Genomic DNA, 25,416 nt, shown 5'->3' on the forward strand with positions numbered 1-25,416 from the left:
TCCTCCAATTGTGGTTGCCAACCAAGGAGAATATTTGTAGCTCAGGGTTAAAAATGAGGGGGTTCCCTTGAGCTTGCTTGTTTTCTTTGCAGGCTTTTCGTGACCAAACTAGGTAACATCATCAGTGAATCAGATGCTTGTCTACCCTCAAAACGACACTGTAGGGCTCTGCACACCAGAACAACAAGACACAAGGACAGTCCCCCCTACCAATGCCATCACTCTGCTAAACAACTGATTCCCACAACGCTGTCAAATTAACTACTAAGATTGTAGTGCTCATCTCTCTTCCCGCTTATGGCTATATCCATGTTGCTTGTATCTTTACAATGTATATTGTTTTTATTGTTTCCTAGTATGATTTGAAACAGGAATTTTGAAACAGGAATATCATATTGAAATGATAGTATGATTTGAAACAGGACATAAACTGTTTCAACTCCTACCTTCAAAACGACACTATAGAGCACTGCACACCAGAACAACTAGACACAAGAACAGTTTTTCCCGAAGGCCATCACTCTGCTAAACAAATAATTCCCTCAACACTGTCAGACTATTTACTAAGTCTGCACTACTATGAATCTTCTCATCGTTCCCATCACCCATCTCCTCCCACTTATGACTGTATGACTGTAACTTTGTTGCTGGCAATCCTTATTATTTATATTGATATACCGACCATCAATTGTGTTGTAAATGTTGTACCTTGATGAAGATATCTTTTCTTTTATGTACACTGAGAGCATATGCACCAAGTCTTCGGAGAAGGGCGGGATATAAATGCAAATAATAATAAAATAAGACAAATTCCTTGTGTGTCCAATCACACTTGGCCAATAAAAATTCTATTCTATTCTATTGATTGCTTATTAGTATCCTATGACTATCCCTAAGTGTTGTATCTTATGATTCTTGATCAATATATTTTATTTTTTCTTTATGTACACTGAGAGCGTATGCACCAAAGACAAATTCCTTGTGTGCCCAATCATTCTTTATTGGCCAATAAAGAATTCTATTCTATTCTGTTCTATTCTATTCTATATTTTATTTTATTTTATTCTATTCTATTCTATTTTCTATTCCTTTCCTATTCTATTCTATTCTATATTTTATTCTATATTCTATTCTATTCTACATTTTATTTTATTCTATTCTATTCTATTTTTCTATTGGTCCTTCTAACAGGGGATCACCAGGTGGCCCTCATCTCCCAAGAACCAGCCCTGTTCAGAAGGTTGAGGCTCAGAAGTGTTGGCATTGGATGGATTTCGTGCATTTGCTCTCCCTTTCCCCCCCCCCCCCCCGCAAATCAATAAGCACATACAGCAACCTGATACTTATAGCTGTCATGGGCAAATTAAAATAAAGAAGAGAATTTAAAAGGCAGATTAAATGACAAGGTTTGCATATCAGATAAAAGTCAGCGTATAAATGCAATCAAACTCACTCAGATAAAATCAGGGTCTTTCCTCTTTGGCACCTCCGTTGTCTGGATTTTCCCCCACCATGTTCTGCAATCTAATTATTTTATAATTTCCCTGATGCATTTATATCCTTCTTTTCATCCAGGAAGTCAAGGCGTCTCAGTTCTCTTTCTTTTAATTTCTATGCTTCCCCTCTGCAGTAAACAAAATGCATTCCTCCTCAGCTGCCCAGCATCAAATAGCATCCCTTCAGACACGTATTTGGCCGCTTGTCAGAATCTGCCTTTAAACCCATCCTGGCACAGAATGCAGGCATCCCTGCAGGGGCTTCCGCCCGCCACGCCCATAAGAGGGCACGGCTTCGCTGCGTCTTACGTCACGTGAGGGGGCGGAGGCGCGGAAGGAAAGACTCGGCGCTTCAGAGGTCGGGGTGGGCGGGGCCTCCCGCTTCTTCGGAGGTGCCCCGCGCGTGCGCGGTCCGGCCGCGGCGCAGCCGCAGTGCGACCCAGCCGCGGAGACAAGGAGAGGCGGCGGATGGTCGGCAGAGCTGAGGCGGGAGCCGGGTTGTTTTTTTTTTTCTTCGCCGGGAGGCTTCGGGCCGGAGCCGCCATGTGGCCGTGGTGACCGAGCGGCGGGACCGGCGAAGGTGGGAGGGGGAGCGCCATGAACCTGAGGGGCCTGTTTCAAGATTTCAACCCGAGGTGAGGCAGGCCGGAAATGGGCGGGGCCTGGAGGAAGGGGCGGGGCCGGGGAGGGGAGGCCTTGGATGGGGCGGCAATCGGGGGTGGGGATGGGTGGAAAGGCGACCTTGCAGTGCAAGACTGTATTTGGTGCTGGGAGGGAGGGAAGAGATCTATCCCATTGGGGTAGCTATGGATTATAGTACCCATAAGGCACAGCCAGTATTTGGGGCTGGGGGGGAGGGAAGAGATCTATCCCATTGGGGTAGGTCTGGATTATAATCCCCATAAGGCACAGCCAGTATTTGGGGCTGGGGGGGGAGGGAAGAGATCTATCCCATTGGGGTAGGTCTGGATTATAATCCCCATAAGGCACAGCCAGTATTTGGGGCTGGGGGGGAGGGAAGAGATCTATCCCATTGGGGTCAGTCAGGATTATAATACCCATAAGGCACAGCCAGTATTTGGGGCTGGGGGGGGAGGGAAGAGATCTATCCCATTGGGGTAGGTCTGGATTATAATCCCCATAAGGCACAGCCAGTATTTGGGGCTGGGGGGGAGGGAAGAGAGCCATCCCTTTGGGGTCAGTCTGGATTATAATACCCATAAATCACAGCCAGTATTTAGGATTGGAGTAGAAAGATCCACCCCTGTGGGGTATAGATCTGGATTATAATCCCCATAAACCACAGCCAGTATTAGGGGCTGGGGGGGAGGGAAGTGATCCATCCCATTGGGGTAGGTATGGATTAGTATTTGGGGCTGGGGGGGAAAGAGATCTATCCCATTGGGGTAGGTCTGGATTATAATCCCCATAAGGCAAAGCCAGTATTTGGGCTGGGGAGGGGAGGGAAGAAATCCATCCCATTGGGGTAGGTCTGGATTATAATCCCCATAAGGCACAGCCAGTATTTGGGCTGGGGGGGGAGGGAAGAGATCCATCCCATTGGGGTCAGTCTGAATTATAATACCCATAAGGCACAGCCAGTTTTTTTTTCTCTTACCTATTGGAATATAGAGTATGCCAATCGCACCAAGAAAATCATCTAAAAATAATACACTGCATTTAAAAACTTATTTTAAAACAATGCTTCTGGTGTCAGAATAGTAACACGAATTTTGGTCATGCTTGTAGGATTTGGGGGAATCTCAAACATTGAGTAGAGCATAGGCTGCCTTTTTTACAGAATAAAACTGTAGTATCCACAAGTAGTTGTAAAACTTGACACTGAGTCTGAGATAGAAGAAGCGATGTAAATAAAACAATTAAACAGGGAGCAGCTTTCAGAAGTGGTGGTTTCCCACATGGGGAAAAAGCATTTCTGCTTATGCCTTCTTGCTTTTCTCAGAAAATACTGGATATTGTAAAAATCTTTTTCTCTTTACATCCTGCACACCTTCCACCCTTCTTCATTTTCACTCCTTAAGAGTCATTCCTGGCCTCTGCAGCTTTCTGAAGGGGAAAAAAAAAAAAAGAACAGGCTGTTGCATTAAAGCTGCTTTTTACACAAACAGCTCAGTCAAGGAATACAAATTGAGCCTTCGGAGTCAGCTTGGCCCGATTAAACAATGGGGAAAGTTTCCCAGTTGTGTCACTGCCATAGCTCTGTGGGAACCGAACAAGGCAGAGGGGAGGCCGTCGATGCAAATTATTGCTTTTCATCGGGAAGATTTTCTCTTTTTTTGAATTTTATTGAAACCCTAATTCTATTTTAATCCTATGACTGTCACTAAGTGTTGTATCTTACGATTTATGGTGAATGTGAGTTTATGCACCAAAGACAAATTCCTTGTGTGTCCAATCACACTTAGCTAATAAAGAATTCTATTCTATTCTATTCTAAACTCCCTGTTCTTTTCATTTCTTATTCTATTCATTTCCTATTCTATTCCCTATTCTATTCTATTTTATTCTATTCTATTTTATTCTGTTCTATTCATTTCCTATTCTGTTCTATTCTATTCCTTATTCTGTTCTATTCTATTCTATTCATTTCTTATTCTGTTCTTATTTTTATTATATGATGGCACAGAAGAGGCAGCTTAGCAATTCCTGCTCCGAGACACTCGGTTTCTTATGTGCACAGAATTTCTTCAGCTATTTGAAAGAGAGCGACATACTGGCTGTGGAAATTCCTTAGTGCAAATAATTCACCTTCCACATCATATAGCATGTTGGGAAAGAGAGTAGAATGCTATTGTAGAGATGCCCTGTTTAGATAGTTCATGACTTACAACCAGGGGTGAAATGCTCCCAGTTCAGACCGGATCGCTCGAATCGGTAGCGATGGCGGTGGTTGGTTCGGGGAACCGATAGCAAGAATCCCTCCCCTCATCCCAGCTGAGTCACGCAATCATCAGAGATTTTTTTTTTTTACTTTTAAAAGCATTTTTTCTTCGGCCAAAAAAAATGCTTTTAAAAGTAAAAAAAATGCCTCATGATCGCACGGCTCAGCTGGGACCGTCAGAACCCTTTAAAAGCATTTTTTCTACAATCTCTTCAGCCGAAGAGGTTGTAAAAATAAAAAAAGCTTTTAAAAGGCTCCTCTGGCGATCCCAGCTAAGTTGCCTGATTGCCAGAACTTTTTAAAGGCATTTTTTTTACAACCTCTTTAGCTGAAGAGGTTGTAGACAAAATGCTTTTAAAAGGTTCTGGCGATCAGGCAACTCAGCTGGGGTCATCAGAACCCTTTAAAAGCTTTTTTCCCTCTAGCGATCTCAGCTGAGTTGCCTGATCATCAGAGGCTTTTAAAGGCATTTTTTTACGGCTGGAGAGGTTGTAGAAAAAAATGCTTTTAAAAGAAGAAGCTTTTAAAAGGCTCCTCTGGCGATCCCAGCTAAGTTGCCTGATTGCCAGAACTTTTTAAAGGCATTTTTTTTACAACCTCTTTAGCTGAAGAGGTTGTAGACAAAATGCTTTTAAAAGGTTCTGGCGATCAGGCAACTCAGCTGGGGTCATCAGAACCCTTTAAAAGCTTTTTTCCCTCTAGCGATCTCAGCTGAGTTGCCTGATCATCAGAGGCTTTTAAAGGCATTTTTTTACGGCTGGAGAGGTTGTAGAAAAAAATGCTTTTAAAAGAAAAAAAAAAAGGTGGCCATTCCCACCCAATCACATTAACACCCCCCCCCCACCAAGCCACGCCCACAGAACCGGTAGTAACAAATTTTACATTTCACCAAGCTGCAGAGAGCACCAAGGGCTCCGCCTCTGCCGTAGCCCTAAAGAATTTACACCGATCCATTAACCGCCGTCTCTCTCGTTTTTGTTTTTGTTTTAATTTGCATTTATATCCCGCCCTTCTCCGAAGACTCAGGGCGGCTTACACTATGTCAAACAATAGTCTTCATCCATTTGTATATTATATACAAAGTCAACTTTTATTGCCCCCAACAATCTGGGTCCTCATTTTACCTACCTTATAAAGGATGGAAGGCTGAGTCAACCTTGGGCCTGGTGGGACTTGAACCTGCAGTAATTGCAAGCAGCTGCTGTTAATAACAGACTGCATTAGCCTGTTGAGCCACCAGAGGCCCAACAGGCCCCTGAGGTTTCAGCCGATGACACATCTGGCCCTCCCCAAAAAATTACCAGCCTGCCTTACTGCCCTCGAAGGACATCTCCAGCTTTACTCATTGTCCTCCAGACATTAAGTCATCCAGAAACCTCCCATCTTTGACTTGTACAAAACGACAATAAATACATAATTGCAAGAGGTGGCAATCACCTGAAAAACAAAACAAAAAAAACGTTCCCTTAAAATCATGAGGGACCTGCAGCAGCTGAGCAAAGCACCTCAAAAATCCATCACAAATGTTTTCGATCACTTCGCTGTCGCGTTATTGCTCGCGCACAGCCCTCTTGCTTTTCGCACATCTGTAATTGCCGCCGAATCAGAGCTTGTCTGTCTGGGCTTCCTAACTCGTCATCTTCCCTTCTTTTGTGTTGACTGAATAATGACAGTTTGAAGGCAGCTGCTGTGTTGTGAATCAGCTTGCTGGTGGGAGGCATTGGAAGGCAGCCCGTTGTGTTCCCTGCTAATGGAATTGTCTTTATTTATTTTTTCCAAATGCCGAGGAAGGCAAACGCGGCATTAAAACACTGCACACCAGAACCACTAGACACGAGCCTCTGGTGGCTCAACGGACTAAGTCTGTCTGTTATTAACACAGCTGCTTGCAATTACTGCAAGTTCAAGTCCCACCAGGCCCAAGGTTGACTCAGCCTTCCATCCTTTATAAGGTAGGTAAAATGAGGACCCAGATTGTTGGGAGCAATAAGTTGACTTTGTATATAATATACAAATGGATGAAGACTATTGCTTAACACATTGTAAGCCGCCCTGAGTCTTCGGAGAAGGGCAGGATATAAATTCAAATAAAAAAAAAAGAAGAGTTTTTCCCCAGAACGCCATCACCCTGCTAAACAAATAATTCCCTCAACACTGTCGAACTATTTACTAAATCTGCACTACTATAAATCTTCTCATCAATCCCAACACCCATCTCTTTCCACTTATGACTGTATGACTGTAACTTTGTTGCTTATATCCTTACGATTTATATTGATATTGTTTCCTGATTGCTTATTTGTACCCTATGACTATCATTAAGTGTTGTACCTTAGGATCCTTGATGAAGGTATCTTGTCTTTTTATGTACACTGAGAGCATTTGCACCAAAGACAAATTCCTTGTGTGTCCAATCACACTTGGCCAATAAAAAGTTCTATTCTATTCTATTCTATTCTATTCTAATTCTAATTCTAATTCTCCTCTTTACTCCATTCCATTCTCTGTTCTGTTCTGTTCTATACTATTCTATTTTATGATTTGATTGCTTATTTGTACCCTATGACTATCATTAAGTGTTGGACCTTATGATTCTTGACGAATGTATCTTTTCTTTTATGTACACTGAGAGCTTATGCACCAAAGACAAATTCCTTGTGTGTCCAATCACACTTGGCCAATAAAGAATTCTATTCTATTCTATTCTATTCTATTCTATTCTATTCTATTCTATTCTATTCTATTCTATTCTATTTGTATCTTTTCTTTTTATGTACACTGAGAGCCTATGCACCAAAGACAAATTCCTTGTGTGTCCAATCACACTTGGCCAGTTCTAATCTAAAAGGAGATTCATTGGTACCTGCTGTCCAATTTTACCACCATTTATTGCCATCTTTCCCTTGTGACCCTTGCAGCTTCCCCGTGGCCACACAATCGAAATTCAGCTGCTTGGCAACTGGTTCATACTTACAACCATCACTGTGTCCCAGGGTCACCTGATCCCCTTTTGCCAACCTTCCGGCAAGCAAAGTCAGTGGGGAATCCAGATTCACTTAACAACAGTATTACTAACTTAACAGCTGCAGTGATTCACTTAACAACTTCTGGCAAAGAAAGATTTTTACCACTCGGATCTTGGGTAGGAGCCCACCAAGTCCATTTGCGGAGCCAAGGTCTACATTTTGGTGTCCCGTGAAATAATTGCAGCCCTCGACTTACGACCACAGTCGTAACGTAGAAAATGAATCGTGGATGGACACGACAGCCAGGTTGGCACAATGTTTTAAGAATGCTTGGATTCTCGTTACAGGCTGAATCAGTGGTGGGATTCAAGTAATTTAACAACCGGTTCTCTGCCCTAATGATTTCTTCCAACAACCAGTTTGCCAAACTACTCAGAAGGTTAACAACCGGTTCTCCCGAAGTGGTGCGAATTGGCTGAATCCCACCACTGGGCTGAATAACCAACTGCCAAACTCCGTTTCCAGTTAGGCTGCGGTGCCTAGCATGAATCCAGTCTTATTTATTGATGCTGGCTGGGGAATTCTGGGAACTGAAGTCCAGATATCTTTTAAGTAGCTACGGTTGAGAAACTATGGTCTAAAAACAACATATCTTCGGGTTTAAAAGTGCTCTGGAAGCTGCCATAAGGGATTTAAAATCAGAAGTTCCAGGGGGTTATTAGGAACTTTCGTTGTCTCCTTTTGTTCACCTCTTCTTAATGACTTACTGTTTTTCAAATACAAGCTAACACACAATGATTGTGAAGGCGATGATGTCATAAGTTGATCTTCCCTCCATTTTTATTTTTTCCTTCTTCCATAGCAAATTTCTTATTTATGCCTGCCTGCTGCTCTTCTCAATTTTGCTGTCTCTCCGGCTGGATGACAAGATCGAATGGAGTTACTGGGCCGTGTTTGCTCCAATATGGCTGTGGAAGTTAATGGTTATAGTGGGTGCCTCCGTAGGGACCGGAGTATGGGCCCGGAACCCACAATATCGGTAAGAGGGACACGTATCTGCTTTGCAAATGTATTTCACGAGTCTTTTTTTTTTTTTTTTGCAAATCATCTTTTAAAAATTCAGGTACTGTTTTTCCCCCAAAATAAGACCGGGTCTTATATTATTTTTTGCTCCAAAAGACACATCATGGCTTATTTTCTAGTTAGGTCTTATTTGGGGGAAAAATACCGTACTAAACACTTCCATCTGGTTGACGATCTTAACTGAGGCTTATTTTGGGGGTAGGGCTTATATTACAAGCATCCTAAAAAATCATGCTAGGGCTTATTTTCTGGTCAGGTCGTCCTCGACTTACGACAGTTGGTTTAGTGACCGTTTGAAGTTGCAACAGCATTATATATCAATGGAAAGATAATTAATCAAGAATGCAATGCAATAACTTTTATGAAGGATTTGCTATTACAATATCAGTTACAATATTAAGAAGAAAAGTGAAGCGTGTAGAAAAAACGAGATATACTAAAATTATCACCATGTCAGTGAATCCTTAGTTGGGTAACCTTTAGCATGAATTACAGCCTTACAACCTCTTCCCATGGAGTGAACCAAGTCTTTTAGTTCTGCAGCTGTTATAATGTGAAACCAAGATTGAACAAATGGCTTCTCTTAACTGGGTTTAATTGCTGGGTCGCTTCTGACTAACAAGTTTCTTTAGTCAGCTCCATAGATTTTCAATTGGGTGAAGGTCTGAGCTATTCCCAGGCCACTCCAGCAGTGGAATGGGATTATTTTGAAACTGCCCCCCAAAAAAGTGGTGTTATTAGCCATCAAACTTCGAAAACTACACTTTTCCCAAAAGGTTTCCACAATTTTGGCCACTACTATATGTAGACGTAAGAATTGCATTGTTGTTTCGCCTGCTTAGCATCTTCACCTTGGAAATGGATCATTTTCCAGAGATGAAGCTCAGCCCAATATCAGGAAACATTTGGGTTAAACTTATAGTACAGGTGAACTAACGGAACTGAATTTTTTTTTACTCTAGAGCAGAAGGGGAAACGTGTGTGGAGTTCAAAGCCATGTTAATCGCCGTCGGCATCCATCTCCTCCTGCTGATGTTTGAAGTTCTGGTTTGTGACGGAATCGAGCGAGGGACCCGTTTCTGGCTGCTGGTCTTCATGCCCCTCTTCTTCGTGTCTCCGGTGTCGGTGGCTGCTTGTGTGTGGGGCTTCCGGCATGACAGATCTCTGGAGGTGAGGAGGTCCACGTTAGAAAGATTTGAGGAATGAGTCATCATTCAAAGCTAGTCCCGAATTTTAGTGAAGTTTTGAAAGGTTCTTTGTTTTGTAGGCACGCATGATCGATTGGCTCTGTGTGCCTTTGGGACAGTGTGACACCTTTAGAAGTATCGGGCGACAGTTGGGGTGGAATGTAGTCTGGATTCCCAGGAAAGAGGGGCTGTTTCCAAAAGGGTAGAAAGACAGTGGAGCTTGGAAAATTCGGGCAGCGGGAAGGAGGGTTAAAACGTCTCTTCCCTACCTCGTACCAGAGTATCACTAATTATGCAAATAGTTACTTTAGTCTGGCAAGAGCCTGTTTCAAAACTTGTTGCTAATTTAACAACCGCTTAACCCATTCACTTAACAAATGTGGCAAGAAAAGTCATAAAACAGGTCAAAATTCCCCTGACAAATTTGTTACTCGGCAACATAAATTTTGGGATTGTTGTGGTCGTAAGTCGAGGACTACCTGTATTAATTTGCCAGGTACTTCGTAACTTGTAGCTTTGCTACCTCAAGCAAGATACTCGTTGCTGGTTGCAGCAAAATCCATTTTGGCTCTAATACGTTTGCTTTGGTTCTCTCCTAGCTGGAAATCCTGTGCTCCGTCAATATACTCCAGTTCATATTTATTGCCCTCCGATTGGACGAAATCATCAAGTGGCCGTGGCTTGTACGTAAACTGCGATTACGCCTCGTTCTCTTTTCAGCAGAGTGGATAAAAATTGATTTTTTAAAAAATAATAATTAAAAAAATGGATTTTTTAAAATTTAAATCGGATTTTTTCAATTTTTATCAAATTTATTTTTATCAAATTTATTTGGAGTAAAACTCTATTTAAAGATCGTTTTCTATTTAAGATACATTAATAATTTAGTTTATTCAGCATGAAATGGAGCTTAGTTATGTAGCATGTACCATATTCTGCGATATTGGGACTGTTGGTGAGTCAGCAGCGGGTCAGAGGAGGAGCCATTGCGGGACAGATGGCAGTTGCTCTTGTAAAATTATGATTTAAATGAACTTGATTTAAATCAAGTTGAAGCCTTTTTAATAGTGATTTAAATTATTTAAATATACAAATGGATGAAGACTATTGCTTAACACAATGTAAGCTGCCCTGAGTCTTCGGAGAAGGGCGGGATATAAATTCAAATAAAAAATAATAATCATGATTTAAATTGTGATTTAAATCAAATCCACCCTGCTTTTCAGAATGTAAGGGTTGTTAGGCCAGTAGCAGCTGGCATGCCAAAATAAGCCATAAACCAAATAAGCCAGCTGCTACAAAACAAGCCCCAAAGGGCCGTGGTGGCTCAGGCTGTAAGAAGCCTGTTATTAAAACACAGCAGCCTGCAATTACTGCAGGTTCAAGCCCCACCAGGCCCAAGGTTGACTCAGCCTTCCATCCTTTATAAGGTAGGACCCAGATTGTTGGGGGGACAATAAGTTGACTTTGTAAATATACAAATAGAATGAGACTATTGCCTTACACACTGTAAGCCGCCCTGAGTCTTCGCAGAAGGGCGGGATATAAATGTAAATAAATAAATATATATATATAGAGATTTTGACACTGTGACGTAGTTGCAGAGGAATCCTTTGGAGTGGAGTGGGGAACTTAATGACTTTAAATCGGCATCGTCGCCTGAACAACTTAAGCAGGGTAAGATCTAATGAGTGACTTGAATGATATTTCTCTAGGAAATTCCAGTCTGTAGGTGAGACTGGACCATTTTGTGAAATTAGATTAAAAAATAATAATCCTTGCCTGCCGCTCAGAATAAACACTTCAATAGAAAATAATGTTTGTAGCTCAAAGTTGAACTGTGGGGTTTTTGGTGCTCTCTGAGCTTGGTTGTTAGATGTTTCATGACCCAACTAGGTAGCATCATCAGTGTTAGAAAGAAGTAGGATTTGCAGAGTGGAGGAGAATAATGACTGTGAGGTCCTTGGTGCTCCCTGAGCTCGGTTGTTACCTTGCAGACGTTTTCGTGACCCAACTACGTAACGTCATCAGTGCTAGAAGGGACTCCACCTAAATATTTCAAAACATATTCATACTCGTTGTTAGAGCCTAGATTTTCAAACGTTGGATGCCTAGAATGGAAATGTAGTGGTCCTTTTGAGTGACAGGTGACTGACTCTCTTCTCTTCTCCTCACCTCCCCACCCCACCCCGTTTTAATTTCTAGGTTGTTTGTGTCCCTCTGTGGATCCTGATGTCCTTTCTCTGTTTGGTTGTGCTGTATTATATCGTCTGGTCAGTCTTGTTCCTACGTTCGATGGACGTGATTGCCGAACAGAGAAGAACACATATTACGATGGCCGTCAGTTGGATGACCATTGTGGTTCCGTTGCTCACCTTTGAAGTAGGTTGAACCATATATATATATATATATATTTATTTGTTTTCTGAGGTTTTCGCGGGTGTTTGTATGTATGTATGGGATTTCGTCGAAACGTCGCCAAGACACTTCCAATTTTACGCGGGAGAAAACCCGAATAACCAAAGACATAGATATAGATGAGCTCCACGTAGCTCCCTTGTAACACCACTCCTGCGCAGACTGCACTGGCTACCTGTGGTCTTTCAGGTGCACTTCAAGGTTCTGGTTACTACCTTTAAAGCGCTCCATGGCTTGGGGCCTGGGTACTTACGGGACCGCCTGCTGTTACCTCATGCCTCCCACCGACCCGTACGCTCACACAGAGAGGGACTTCTCAGGGTGCCGTCCGCCAAACAATGTCAGCTGGCGGCCCCCAGGGGAAGATCCTTCTCTGTGGGGGCTCCTACCCTCTGGAACGAACTTCCCCCTGGTTTACGCCAAATACCTGACCTTCAGACCTTCCGCTGCGAATTGAAAACACATTTATTTATTCGCGCGGGGCTGGCTTAAATTTTATTGGTTTTAAATTTATATTATGAATTTTAATGGATTTTTAGAATTTTAAATGTTTTTTAAAGTTTTAGGCCAATGGTGTAATAAGTTTTTTAATTCTTGTTTTAATTGTACATTGTATTGTTTGTTTTTATTTTGGCTGTACACCGCCCTGAGTCCTTCGGGAGAAGGGCGGTATAGAAATCTAATAAATAAATAAATAAATAGATAGATAGATATAGATATAGATATAGATATTTATCTTGTGAATATTGTTCACAGTTCCTTTTCTCAAAAGCTGCCCTGTTAGATCTATGGCTGCAAGGGTTTAATACTAGCTGGGCTTCTGTTCTCTCCAGATTACTGAAGCTGTCCGATTTGTCTCTTTAGATCCTGCTGGTGCACAGGCTGGATGGGCATAACTCCTTCTCCTACATCCCCGTGTTCGTTCCTCTGTGGCTTTCGCTGATAACTTTGATGGCAACCACCTTTGGCCAGAAAGGAGGCAATCATTGTAAGTATGCAACGGCAGAACTCAGTCTCCTTCCACCGACGGTGATTCAAGTGCAGAGAAAGGGGAAGAACAGAGGAGAATATTTGTACTCGGGCTTGAGCTGTGGGGTCCTTGGTGGTTTTCTTGTAGCTGTTTCATGACCCAGCTAGGTAACTTCATCAGCGCTAGAAGGAGTGAGGTGCTTAGAGAGGAGGGGAGAATACTGTGGGGTCCTTGGAGCGCTCTGAGCTTGGTGGTTTTCTTGCAGACGTTTCATGACCCACCTAGGTAACATCATCAGTGCTAGAAGGAAGTGGGATTTGCAGAGAGGAGGAGGACTGTAGGGCCCTTGGTGCTCTCTGAGCTTGGTTTTCTTGCAGACGTTTATCACCCAATTAGGTAATATCATCAGTGCTAAAAGGAAGTGGGGTTTGCAGAGAGAAGAAGTAGGGTCCTTGGTGCTCTCTGAGCTTGGTGGTTTTCTTGCCGATGTTTCATTACCCATGTAGTCTAAGTAACCTCATCAGTGCTAGTAAGGAGTAGGGTTTGCTCTCAGTTTATATTCTAGTGCAGCGATGGCTAAGCTTTTTGCCATTGCATGCCAAAAACGGGGGCAGTGGGGGGGGTGTGTCACACGAGCATGAACCCACACCCATAATTCAATGCCTCCCTTGCACATGCATATGCGACCCCCCCCACTGCCCCCGCTTTTGGCACACGATGGCAAAAAGGTTACCGGTAGGCCCATTTTTTGCCCTTGTCAGGCTCCAGAGATTTTCTTGGAGCCTGGGGAGGGCAAAAACAGTCTTCCCCACCCCTCCGGTGACCCCGGAAGGCCCAAAAATCAGCTGGCCTTCACACACATGCAGATTGGAGCTGAGCTAGGGCAACACTTGCATGCCACCTGTTGCACGCATGCCATAGGTTCGCCATCACTGTTCTAGTGTCTTGTCCATAAACAACCCAACTAAAAAAACCTCCAAGACCAGCCCTACCAACACTGGCAGGGCAAGCCACCAGAATATAAACTCAAGGGCAAAACCCCATCCCTTACTAGCGCTGATGATGTCATGAAACGTCTGCAAGAAAACAAACCAAGCTCAAGAGAGCACCAAAGGACCTTTTCCAAAGAGGGAGAAGAGGCGGGACTCCCCAAGTTGGACAGGCGAGTGACTTTTGCCAACAACTTCCTTTCGTTCAGGGTGGTTCGGCATTCGCAAAGACTTCTGCCAGTTCCTGCTCGAGATCTTCCCATTCCTGAGAGAATACGGCAACATCTCTTACGACCTGCATCACGAAGATAATGAGGAAACAGAAGAAACGCCGGTTCCGGAAGCGCCCAAAATCGCTCCGATGTTTCGCAAGAAAGCCGGGGTGGTCATTACGCAGAGCCCCGGAAAGTACGTCATCCCGCCGCCCAAACTGAATATCGACATGCCGGATTAAAAACGATTTATTTTTTGCAAAGGACTAATGTTTCCCCGTGATATCACCACCGGGTATCCTCAGCCAAGCCTTATTCTTCTTATTCTTATTTTAATTCATGCCTTTGTTTTAGTTTGTTGATGGTTAGGGATTGGATTTGCATTCATGACGTTCCCTTAACAAGTGTCCATCTTAGGGTGTCAAAATATCACCCCAGTAAAAGCAAGAAGAGTTCAGTAAGTCCGGCCAGGTTCAGCAGCGGGAACGGTTGAGTCTCTGTTCATAGAAAGACAGCCTTATATTTGAGTTCAGATCTCAGCATCAAAGTCATAGTTTGCCACTGCTAATACAGTTTCACAGTCCCCTAACCACTCCTTCCCCCCCCCCCCCGAGTTTTTCCCCTCCACAGTTCCCCCTGGACAAAGGCCCACAAAGGGCTCTGCACTCACATCATCCTACGGTGGATGGGTGTGTATCTTGGAGAAACCAAAAAAGGAGGTTTCTGGCGTCCGAACCTTCCTCTTTGATGGAAGTCATGTTTTCCTGTACATAGTATTTATATGAACTTTTGGCAATGTAATATATTGGGAGGGGGGGAAAAAACAAACACGAGTCTGTACATTATAAATATGTATGTAAAAGTATTTTTTAAAAGGATGTATGAAATGAGTAATTTCTGGTGCGTGCCCCCCCCCCTTGCATGTTCCTCTCGGCTTCTATTTCGGTTTGAAGTACCTTAGCCGAAGTTGTTCGCACATTTCGAATTTCCTCCCCTCCCTCCCCCCCAAACCATGAACCTTACTACTTATTCAGACATGAGTCTTCGCCTAGGACTGTTAACACTTTTCATTCTGGATTAAATTGGCTTGGAAGAGGTATGTAAATTTTTCCTGTAAATAGCCTCAAATCTTTGTACCATCTGCGGCGGAGAGGCTGCCAGCTCTTCAGAAAATTCCCACTTTTGTTAACGCTACATATTTGGGCAAAAAGACTTGATTTCTCACAGCCTCGCTTTTTGGCCTGTTCAATAAAGCATCCCCCAAGTTTTTTGAGTGCTGTGTTTTTGTGTCAAGCTTACCCACCTGCAGGATTTTTGCAAGCCTGCTTTCTTGCAAACGGTGAAAAACGTCAGCCTGGAATGGGTTTGCAAGCGTGAGCAAACTCTTAACCACCTCAAATACCCCGGGATGGAAGGGGTCCGGTAAGATCGATTGAAGGAGGACTTTACTGCCGTGAGAGTTTGGTAGAACTTTTTATCGGGATCAAAAACACGAACATAACGTGAGGAGAATGCGAAAGGACATTTACCGTATATACTCGAGTATAAGCCGAGTTTTTCAGCACGTTTTTTGTGCTGGAAAACGTCCCCTCGGCTTATACTCGGGTCTATACGGCTTATACTCGAGTTTGTTTGTTTTTTTTTAAGCCCCTCGGCTTATACTCGAGTATATACGGCTTATACTCGAGTTTTTTTTTTCTTTTTTTCACATTTTACCGGACGGCGCGGGGAAGCCCTGCCGGTGCAGTGAGAGGGCGGGGCGGGGGAGCCGCCAGCCTTCTCAGCTGAGGGAGGGAGGGTTTCCCCAACCGGTAGGTGCCTCATTTCCCACCCTCGGCTTATACTCGAGTCCCCAGTTTACCCCAGTTTTTGGGGTAAAATTGGGGACCTCGGCTTATACTCGGATCGGCTTATATTCGAGTATATACGGTAACACATTAACAGAGTCGGAAAGGACCTTGTAGGTCACCTAATCCAACCCCCCACCCAAGCAGGAGACCCTACACCATTTCTGAAAGATGACAGACCAATCTCTTCTCGAAAGCCTCCAGTGATGAAGCTTTTTTTTAGCGTCTAGTCTCTTGAAAGCTTTCAACAATGATGCCGCCACAACTTCCGAAGGCAACCTGTTACATTGGTTAATGGTTGTTTTCAAGATCCACCATGCGTAGAAGAATCCCCAGTGTGGGATCTTGCCACGTCTCCACTCTTCTACAATTTATATGGTGCTGGTTGGTTTTTACTGTTGTTTTTTAATGGCTACTTTGAGGCAAGCTGTGTAATCCACCTCCTCTCTCTTCCTCTCAGCCCCCAAATCCTCTCTTCTCTTCCAGCACAGCTGCAAATAAGTCATCCTGACATTATGATCTCGTTTGCTAGGAAACCAGCATTCATTGTGTGATGTCACACCCCGTCCCCAGATAAAAGCATTGTGACGTTCTAGAACTCTTTCCTGAAGCTCCTGCTAGCTAGCCTCTCTCTTTTTATTTTTAATAGACCTGCCGGCACTTTTCTCCGGCATGGTTCGACAAACAGCATAATAATGGCGACCGCTGAAAGTTACCTGGGCGATCACAGGGAATTGGACGCCGCTCTCCCCACCGTGCAGACTCAGCCCGTTTCAGAAGAAGATGAGGCGGCGCCTCCTGCAATTCCCCTCCCCTCGGCCCCCATGCACAACAAAACTGCCGCCGGTGACTTTGCCCTGCGGTCGATGATCGAAGAGAACGCCTTCCAAGCTTTGAGCGATGGGCCCTGGGCGAAACGTCCCCGGCTGTCGCTCTGCGAGGAAGCTGGTTTGGAAGACAACGATTTCCTCTCGCTCACTTTCCCGAAGAAGCTGTGGAAGATCGTGGAGAGTGATCAGTTTAAGTCTCTCTGGTGGGACGACGAGGGCAGCTGCGTGGTGATCGACGAAGAGCTGTTCAAGAAGGAGGTGCTGGAGCGCAAAGGGCCCATGCGCATCTTCGAGACGGACTGCATGAAAAGCTTCATCCGCCAGCTGAACCTCTATGGCTTTAGCAAGATGAGGCAGAACTTCCAACGGTCGGCCTCCCTGGTTGAGTTTTTAGCAGAAGAAAAGGCTGCTTACGCATTCAGCAAGGTAAGGCCATTTGCAAAACCAGTAACAGTGATTCTACCTTGCTGTATCCACCACACTGGGCTTATGCCATCATTTGGCAAACCAGTAATGGTGGGTCCAACTCTTGTATCCACCACGATGGGCTCCCGTCTTTTGCCAAACCAGTAACGGTGGTTCTGCCTTGCTGTATCCATCACACTGGGCTTACGCCATCGTTCGGGAAACCAGTAATGGTGATTCCACCTCTTGTATCCACCACGATGGGCTCACGTCTTTTAACAAACCAGTAACGGTGACTCCATCTTCTGTATCCACCACGTTGGGCTCACACTGTCATTTGCAAAACCAGTAATGGTTCTACTTCTCGTATCCACCACACTGGGCCCACACCGTCACCTTCCTTCTTTCCATGGGTACAGAATGCCATCAGTTCCTGGCGAAAAGAATGGTCATTGCGAGTGGACATGACTCAAAAACATCCAGTATGTACACGGAATTAATTGACAAAGGAACGTGATGTTTCCTGGTGTTCTCCTAAAACCTGTGCCCATAAATTGAAGACTCGTTTCAACGAGGGATGGGCAAAGGGCTCACTGAATGCAGGATAGGTTTGTTACAACCTACTAGATGTGTCTTGATCGTGGCTAAATTCATGCAAGGTAGGTCAGTAGGTCATGTGAACCCAGACTTCTACAGCATTTTTCTAAAGGTAAGTGTCCTAAGGGCTAGATTACTCCAGCCTGTGAATCATTACCACTGACCCAGAGGTGGGTTTCAGCAGGTTCTGACCAGTTCTGGAGAACCGGTAGCGGATATTTTGAGTAGTTCGGAGAACCGGTAGTGAAAATTCTGACTGGCCCCGCCCCCATCTATTCTCTGCCTCCTGAGTCCCAGCTGATCGGTAGGAAATGGGGATTTTGCAGTATCCTTCCCTGCCAACCCACTAAGCCATGCCCCACAGAACCAGTAATAAAAAAAAACTGAATCCCACCACTGCATTGAACCACTATAAAGATGCTTTATATCAGTAAAGCAGGGGCCCATTCTGCTAAGACAACTGCTGGGTGCTGGTTTTGCTCAAGTTAGTTGGACAAGTGTACTCCCGGCACACTCGCATTTACAGCTTGTACAGTGAACATTAAAACAATGCAGTTTTATATCGCGCTGCAATGATCATCCATCTTCAGTGTTCAATATTCTGGAGCATAATTATTATTATTATTGATACAGGACACTAGACGAGGGCAACATCGGGGCCTGTGCCTTCTTGTCTTGTTCTGGATATCTCATTTTTGAAATGGCTTATGTCGCCTAAGTGCATAATTTCCCATCTAGCAGATAATTCAGTGGCTTTTAGCTGCCCTCCCAAAATCCTCCATTCTGTAAGGAGAATTTGCCTTATCTTTTAATATTACGAGCTATTCGCCTAACATTTGGCCAACGCCACTAACTTTAAAAGGTAAAAAGGTTCCCCTCGCACATATGTGCTAGTTGTTCCCAACTCTAGGGAGCGGTGCTTATCTCCGTTTCAAAGCCGAAGAGCCAGCACTGTCCAAAGATGTCTCCGTGATCCTGTGGCCGGCATAACTCAACACCAAAGTCGCATGGAACGCTGTTCCCTTCCCACCAAAGGTGGTCCCTATTTTTCTACTTGCATTTTTTACCTGCTTTCAAACTGCTAGGTTGGCAGAAGCTGGGATAAGTAACGGGAGCTCACCCCGTTACGCGGCACTAGGGATTCGAACCGCTGAACTGCCGACCTTTCGATTGACATGCTCAGCATTTTAGCCACTGAGCCACCGCGTCCCACTAATTTTAGGCTCATGTTATTCTGTAGGCTGCAATACTCCTCTGTATTCATGAAAAGGACTGTAAATCGAGCATTATAAATCAGGAAAATTACATGTAAACCACTTGGCTCCTTCTGGAACCTAGATGGCAAAACTTTGGGGCTCAGTGTTCTCATAAATTTGCAAAATGTCTGACTTGATTCCGTTAGCGTGTCACTGCCCATCCCACCCAGTGAACAAAAGAGAAACAATTCTTTCTATATTCACTGATTTTTTTAAAAAAATGCAGTCCAATCATGTGGTGCTATGTAGTATATAAAGAAACATCAAATGATTACAAAAATCACATACAAGTAAAACTTGTTTACGCAGAGACTGTGCAGGACTATGGACTTCTCACGGACTTCCAGTAAGCCTGGAGTGAACACAACCCATTCTCGGGTGGCCCTCACAGCCTCCAAAAATCGTACAAGAACAGGGTGTGTTTTCAAGAATAGTTGTTGAATGCTAGCATGTTCCCCAAAATTTTGTGGTGTGGCGCCTTTGACACGTATGTCATCAGTTTAGCCATCCATGTTCTAGACTCTGCACTTAAGATGGGGTCCTCTTAAGATATATGATTTATATCTTCTAAAAATATGTCCATCTAAGGCTGATGTTTACCATTTGTTTTTCATGAAACCTTAGAAACCTGGGTCGTTAAATTTCAATGGCCAGGGTCCATGAATTCTGAATTTACACGTTCCTCTGAATGCAGAACCAAAGCAATTTACATTGGGGATTGACAAAAAAAATGTCCTCTATTCGGGGCCGGAAGTAAAAAATTGAGACATGATGAACCAAAAGGAAATTGTCAGGGTTCCAAGTAACACCCTCCCCAACAGAATCAAAACTCAGGCATATCCCTTGAAATATAGATTTATTAGGAATGTCATATTGGCACACCTGGGGGGAAAACCCAATTCTGAAAGTCCAGCATTTTCCCCACCTAAATTAAAGTCAAAAGTTCTTTCTCCCACAATCCACATGTCTGTCACATGCAGGGGTGGAATTCAAAAATTTTAGCAACAGGTTCTCTGCCAAGTTGCTGGGTGGGCGTGGCCATGGTGGGCATGGCCTACTCAACCTCCTGCACCATGCCCTGGGGGGGGAGGCATTTTCGCCCTCCCCATGCTCCAGAGGCTTTCCTCGAGCTTCAGAGAGGGCGAAAACAGCCTCCCCAGGCTCTGAAGGCTCGCCAGAGGCCGGAAACACCACCCATTTCTGGACTTCCAGGAGGCCCATTTTTCGTCCTCCCAGAGTGTCCGTGCAGGCGCTGCACTTATCCAAAACAGGCCACGTGGAGATTCCACGGAGGGGTGGGTGGGGCGGGGCTAGCCAGTCCTTGCAACTACCAGTTCAGCAAACCAGATGTAAAATTAGTACCAGGTTCACCCAAACTGGCTGAATCCCATCCCTGGTCACATGATCCAATCAGCTCACCGTCCCAACTCCAGTTGATCTCCGTCCACGCCTCCCCAGCACCTGGTGAGAACATCATTACTTCCCAGGGGAAAGAATTACAATACCCTCGTTATCTATGCCTCCCTCTTCCCGTTCCCACAGTCGGCCCACCCACTGCTGTGGCAGCCTTGAAGACGCCAAGGGAAGACGGCTCCGGGGCTGACGGAAACTTTTAGTTCTTTCAGCTTTCGATTCCTCCTCAGAAGAATTAACCAACTCCTGTTACTTTTTTTTTTCTCCCTCCCCCCCCCCCCCGGTCTCTAGCTCCAGTTCTATCATAACCCCAATTTTAAGAGAGGATGCCCTCACCTTCTCGCGAGGTGCAAGCGAAGAGTCGGGATCAAAAACATGCCGCCGGTTGCTTTCTCGCTAGAGGAAGATTTTGGCGAAATCTGTTTGAAGAGCAGATCCGGAAGCCCCGAAGGTCCACCCTCTCTGGGATCTTCTTCCAGAGAAAATAGCTTCCTGACCACTTCTCCCAAAGATAAGATGCACAAACTTGGTCTCCGGAAGCCACCGGTGACCAAAGGCCTTGCTGGAACGGTAGGCCGCCTCAGAAGTGGCTTCGCGCCTTCTCCAACCCCTTTGAGGTCTTCAGACCAGGGGCCGCCTGAGGACACGGAGAACAAGATCAACCAGCTGGCGCCTTTCCACTTGCCCCAGCACCCCAGCCATCCTCGAGTCAACACCCACGAGATCGATTCCACGACCACCACTTCAGCTACCTCGTTGTATCACGTCATACCTCCCGTCCCCAACAGCCCCTTTGCGCCAATGATGGGGCTGCCCCCCTTCCCAACCATGTATCCAGACTTATCCGCCATGCAAGCTCATTGGGCCAGCATCCTTCCCTTCTGCAACCCGTGGTTCTCCATGCCGATGATAGCGGCCGCTTCGGCGATTTCTATGTCCAGATCTTCCCATCACCACCGAACTCCTTCCTACCACCATTGTCCTAACTGCAACTGTACGTCCAACCCTCCGTCCGCTTCCAAAGGAGCCGGAGGACCCAAAACGGCAGACTATGCCGGGTACCATCGATAGAAAGGACAGGAGAAATTTCCTGGAGACGTTTTGCATCTGCTTAAAATAAGGGAATCTAATCACGGCATGGGCTGAAGAATAAACTTTTGTTCTACCTGTCTGGTTTACCTAGGTGGACTTCTTTGTATTTCTTTCATCCCGGATAACACAGGAGAGATGCTTCCCCTCCCCCACCGCCTCAAGCGTTTCCTTGTTTTAAATGTATAAATTGAGGGGAAAATACCCGGGGAAGGAATTGCATTGATAGGTTTCCACTTCTGTTGTTGCCATGGGTTTTGTTTTGTTTTTAAAAGCTGCAGTCTAAACAAAAAACATATTTATTTTTTTTGGGGTGGAAACTAATTAAGGAGAGAAGCAACCTAGAACTAAGGAGAAATTTCCTGACAGTGAGAACAATTAATCAGTGGAACAACTTGCCTCCAGAAGTTGTGAATCCTCCAACACTGGAAGGTGTTAAGAAAATGTTGGATAGTCATTTGCTTGAAGTGGTGTAGGGTTTCCTGCCTAAGCAGGGGGTTGGACTAGAAGACCTCCAAGGTCCCTTCCAACTCTGTTATTCTATTCTATTCTATTCTATTCTATTCTATTCTATTCATTTCATTTCATTTCATTTCAGAGTTCCTGGCCTGTGCAGGCAGCATTTTCAAGTTGGCCGATTGTGGTTTAGGTACATTAGATGTAAAATAGCTCCCAGCCACCAAAGGTTTTAAAAATCTGCGATGAGATCCATTAATAATTTGACCGGTTATAAAATGTAGAGAATTGGCAGCATCATCAGAACTTGGAAAGAAATGTGAAGGATACTTGCAAAGGATGATTCTGGGAACAATATGTGACTTGATGTTATGGTGGTTGAATCACAATTACCTGTGTGTTGGCATTGTTGTTTGTTGGGGGAACATTGCCCTCCTGATTCTCAAGGTAAGTATCCTAGGGAAGAAAACAGTATTTCTCAATCTTGGCCACTTGAAGACATGTGGACTTCAACTTCCAGTATTCTCTGTGGCTGGGGAATTCTGGATATTGAAGTCCACATATCTTCAAGTGCCCAAGGTTGAGAAGAAACACATTAACCACTTCCTAAGTTCTTACTACGAATCTTTTCAATCTACTGAGATCGGATGGGTTTATGGAACGATAAAACAATCACCAGAATAGATTTTTACCTTAAGGTTATTATTATAATACACCTATTATTATAATGGTATAATTCAATGCTTAAGGGAGAGTGATTTGTTAAATGAAACATTGGCTTAATTGTGAGATTTTTACTGTGTACCTAGATCTTGTTCACATTTTCTAAAAGGTGGTGGGGGGAAAGTTTATTGAATCTGGTGGTGTGGCTCGCCAGCGGCCCAGCAGAGCTGGCAACAGATTCAGATAGTGAGGAGGTTGGGGAGGAAGGTGGGCCAGTCCTGGAGTCTGGGGAAGGCTCAGATGAGGGCTCTGAGTTGGAGGCAGAGAAGGGGCCAAGACCATCTGGTAGTTTTTTGCTGCCTCCAGGGTTTCCAGAGTCTGACATTAGTGAGGCAGAAGAACAGCTGGAGCCTGTTCCCAGTGTGCGCATGCGCAGAGCTGCCAGGAGATAGGAACAATTAAGGAAAGAGGGTCGACTTAGGAGTAAGGCTTGGAGATGGTTGGCCTCTCCCATAAGACATAAAAGAGAAGCGAACAGGACGTGAGCTTTTGCAGGAAGCAATTAGTTCATCTGGCCGATTCAAGATTTGAAACTTCTGTTTGTGACTCTGTGCCAAGTTTGGCCTTGCCCTGCATCTGGAAATTAGCTCTTTGGCAGCATTCCGTGAGAGATAGGTGGGTCTTCCTCTGAAAGACTGTTTATCAAGCCTTGCAGAGTGTAGATGAAAGTAATTTACAGCCGTATGAATTAAAGAGGTTTGCCGGGACTAAGTTTGTGCTGTTTAATTTCTAAGGAAGCCTAGATCAGAACATCTGGTGAAGTACAAGACAGTGGGCAGATAGGCAGTCAAAGCGCCAACAGTGAATTTCTCAATATATTTTAACTTGTTGCTATTGTGACCTTCCTGTACAGAATTTATAAATTCTCAGCTTGGATCTGGGCTTAATTATGTTTGAAGATCTGGTGAAGTCAAACAGGACAAATTACTTCTTGGCTGAAGTAGTGATTGATTTTAATAATGCTCATCCTTTTTTTTTCTATTCAGTTTACTGGGGTGGGGTGGTTTCTTTATTTTTTTAATACAGCAAATTAATATTTTGAGCAGCCAGAAGCACACTTTAAATGTATTTAACATTTAAATAGAACATTTAAAAAGATTCTGAGTTTAGTTTGCTTTCCCTGAAACGCATTTCTTTCGATATCCATGGATATTACAAAATTAAACCTTCTTTAATAAAAATGCTAGGCAAAAATTAATATCAAGAGTTGCAGGCTGTGAGCAAAGAGTGTAATCCTAGCAAATATTTAGTTTGGATGGGAAGTCACCTCGGACGCTTTATTTATAAACTATGGGGCCATTCTCCAATTAACATTTGTCCCCTTAAAAGAGACATGACTTCAACTTACTTTCAGAATTTTTCAGCTACGTATTAATAAAGCAGGAGTTCATTTTATCAGCAGTAAAAATATTTGCTTTTACTTGACATGGTGGCTAATAATATTAGATTTGACAAAAAAAGAATCCTGTAGCAATATTGTGCTGATGATTTGAAATCTAAAATGTGAATAAAGAAATGCTTCCAAGCAGATGACCCAACCAATGTTACAAGAATGTAGGATAGTGGATAATGTACGCACGGAGGAAGAAAAAATATGTTTTGAATTTTTTTAAAAAATTAATAAATCGGTGCTTTTAATTAAATGAACTTCAGCTTTATGCCATCTAAAGCTTCTTTTTTCCCCCCCCAGAATTCCCTGGATAACCGTATTTATTTCACGTCCAATGATGAGTCACAGCCTAAATGCGCCCTTTCAATTTATCGTGATCTAAATTGAGAACCATTGTTCTGCTAAATCCTTCACAAGTTCTAAGGAGGGGGGGGGGAAGAGTCAAATGATCATATTTACATTTGAATTGCTTAACTTGCTGAAACTTCCTTTCTAGCTCACCGATTTGAGAGCTGCAGAGCACTGTAATTTAAGGCACTGGGGGGAATATTTTAAAAAGTGTGGGTTCAGACTAATTTGTTCAGACTTGAAGAATTCCCTCAGCGCTGCCAAATTCTCCCATTGCTTTCAAGTGTTTACATAGACACTATAGAAGTTTGGATTAAAAATAGGACATGAAATCGCAGAGAGAGAGAGAGAGAGAGAGACGGAGGGATGGAGAGAGAAAGAAAGATATTTAAACACCTAGCATTTTGAAGAATAGAGTTCCATTAGATAAAAAAAAATAGTACACGAACAGCATTAATTCCATAAGTTTTGGAGACTCCATTGCTTGTCTTAATGTATGGGGAAAAAAATTGACTCTTCTATCCTAAATGTGCCTAGGACCAATGGTGGGGAACTTGACTTCCCAGATGATGTAGCCTGAAGAGTTGGAATGTCAACAATTCTGAAAGGCAACACATTCCTCCTCCTTGAGGAAGGTTTCCATCATTTCCATTTGTCTTATCTTTTAACTTTCATTTTTATTTTTAATTGTTCGGGACTGCTCTTTTACCATTTACCCTTCTTTATTTTGCCACAACTTTTCTTCTTCTCCTCCCCTTCTCTTCCTTCCTCTATCTCTTCCTACTTTCTTTGTTCTTCCTCTCCTTCTCTTTCCTACTTCCCCTTCCCTTCCCCAACTC

General features: G+C 43.8%; 2 protein-coding genes across 2 annotated transcripts; both read left to right on the forward strand.

Moving 5' to 3' along the window:
* Positions 1-1,891: 1,891 nt before the first annotated feature.
* TMEM185A (transmembrane protein 185A) lies at positions 1,892-15,490 on the forward strand. Its single transcript, XM_058197100.1, has 7 exons — positions 1,892-2,131; positions 8,227-8,403; positions 9,410-9,617; positions 10,234-10,317; positions 11,840-12,016; positions 12,917-13,040; positions 14,221-15,490. The coding sequence occupies exons 1-7, from the start codon at positions 2,094-2,096 to the stop codon at positions 14,463-14,465; spliced, it is 1,053 nt and encodes a 350-aa protein (XP_058053083.1). The 5' UTR covers positions 1,892-2,093; the 3' UTR covers positions 14,466-15,490.
* A 659-nt stretch (positions 15,491-16,149) lies between these two features.
* Positions 16,150-21,645, forward strand: LOC131205148 (heat shock transcription factor, Y-linked-like). The gene is made up of 2 exons (XM_058197099.1): positions 16,150-17,326; positions 20,863-21,645. Exons 1-2 carry the CDS (start codon positions 16,766-16,768, stop codon positions 21,640-21,642), a joined length of 1,341 nt encoding a protein of 446 aa, XP_058053082.1. The 5' UTR covers positions 16,150-16,765; the 3' UTR covers positions 21,643-21,645.
* The last annotated feature ends 3,771 nt before the right edge of the window (positions 21,646-25,416 follow it).

The sequence above is a fragment of the Ahaetulla prasina genome, chromosome 11 (genome assembly GCF_028640845.1).
Source record: "Ahaetulla prasina isolate Xishuangbanna chromosome 11, ASM2864084v1, whole genome shotgun sequence".
Classification (NCBI taxonomy): domain Eukaryota; kingdom Metazoa; phylum Chordata; class Lepidosauria; order Squamata; family Colubridae; genus Ahaetulla; species Ahaetulla prasina.

What these genes read in the sequence shown, in the direction of transcription:
- TMEM185A (XM_058197100.1), top strand. Translation starts at nt 2,094, where the DNA reads ATGAACCTGAGGGGCCTGTTTCAAGATTTCAACCCGAG. An exon ending in TTTCAAGATTTCAACCCGAG is followed by an intron (nt 2,132 to 8,226) that starts GTGAGGCAGGCC and finishes CTTCTTCCATAG; the next exon opens with CAAATTTCTTATTTATGCCT. An exon ending in GCCCGGAACCCACAATATCG is followed by an intron (nt 8,404 to 9,409) that starts GTAAGAGGGACA and finishes TTTTTACTCTAG; the next exon opens with AGCAGAAGGGGAAACGTGTG.
- LOC131205148 (XM_058197099.1), top strand. Translation starts at nt 16,766, where the DNA reads ATGGCGACCGCTGAAAGTTACCTGGGCGATCACAGGGAATTGGACGCC. An exon ending in CTGCTTACGCATTCAGCAAG is followed by an intron (nt 17,327 to 20,862) that starts GTAAGGCCATTT and finishes CCCGGTCTCTAG; the next exon opens with CTCCAGTTCTATCATAACCC.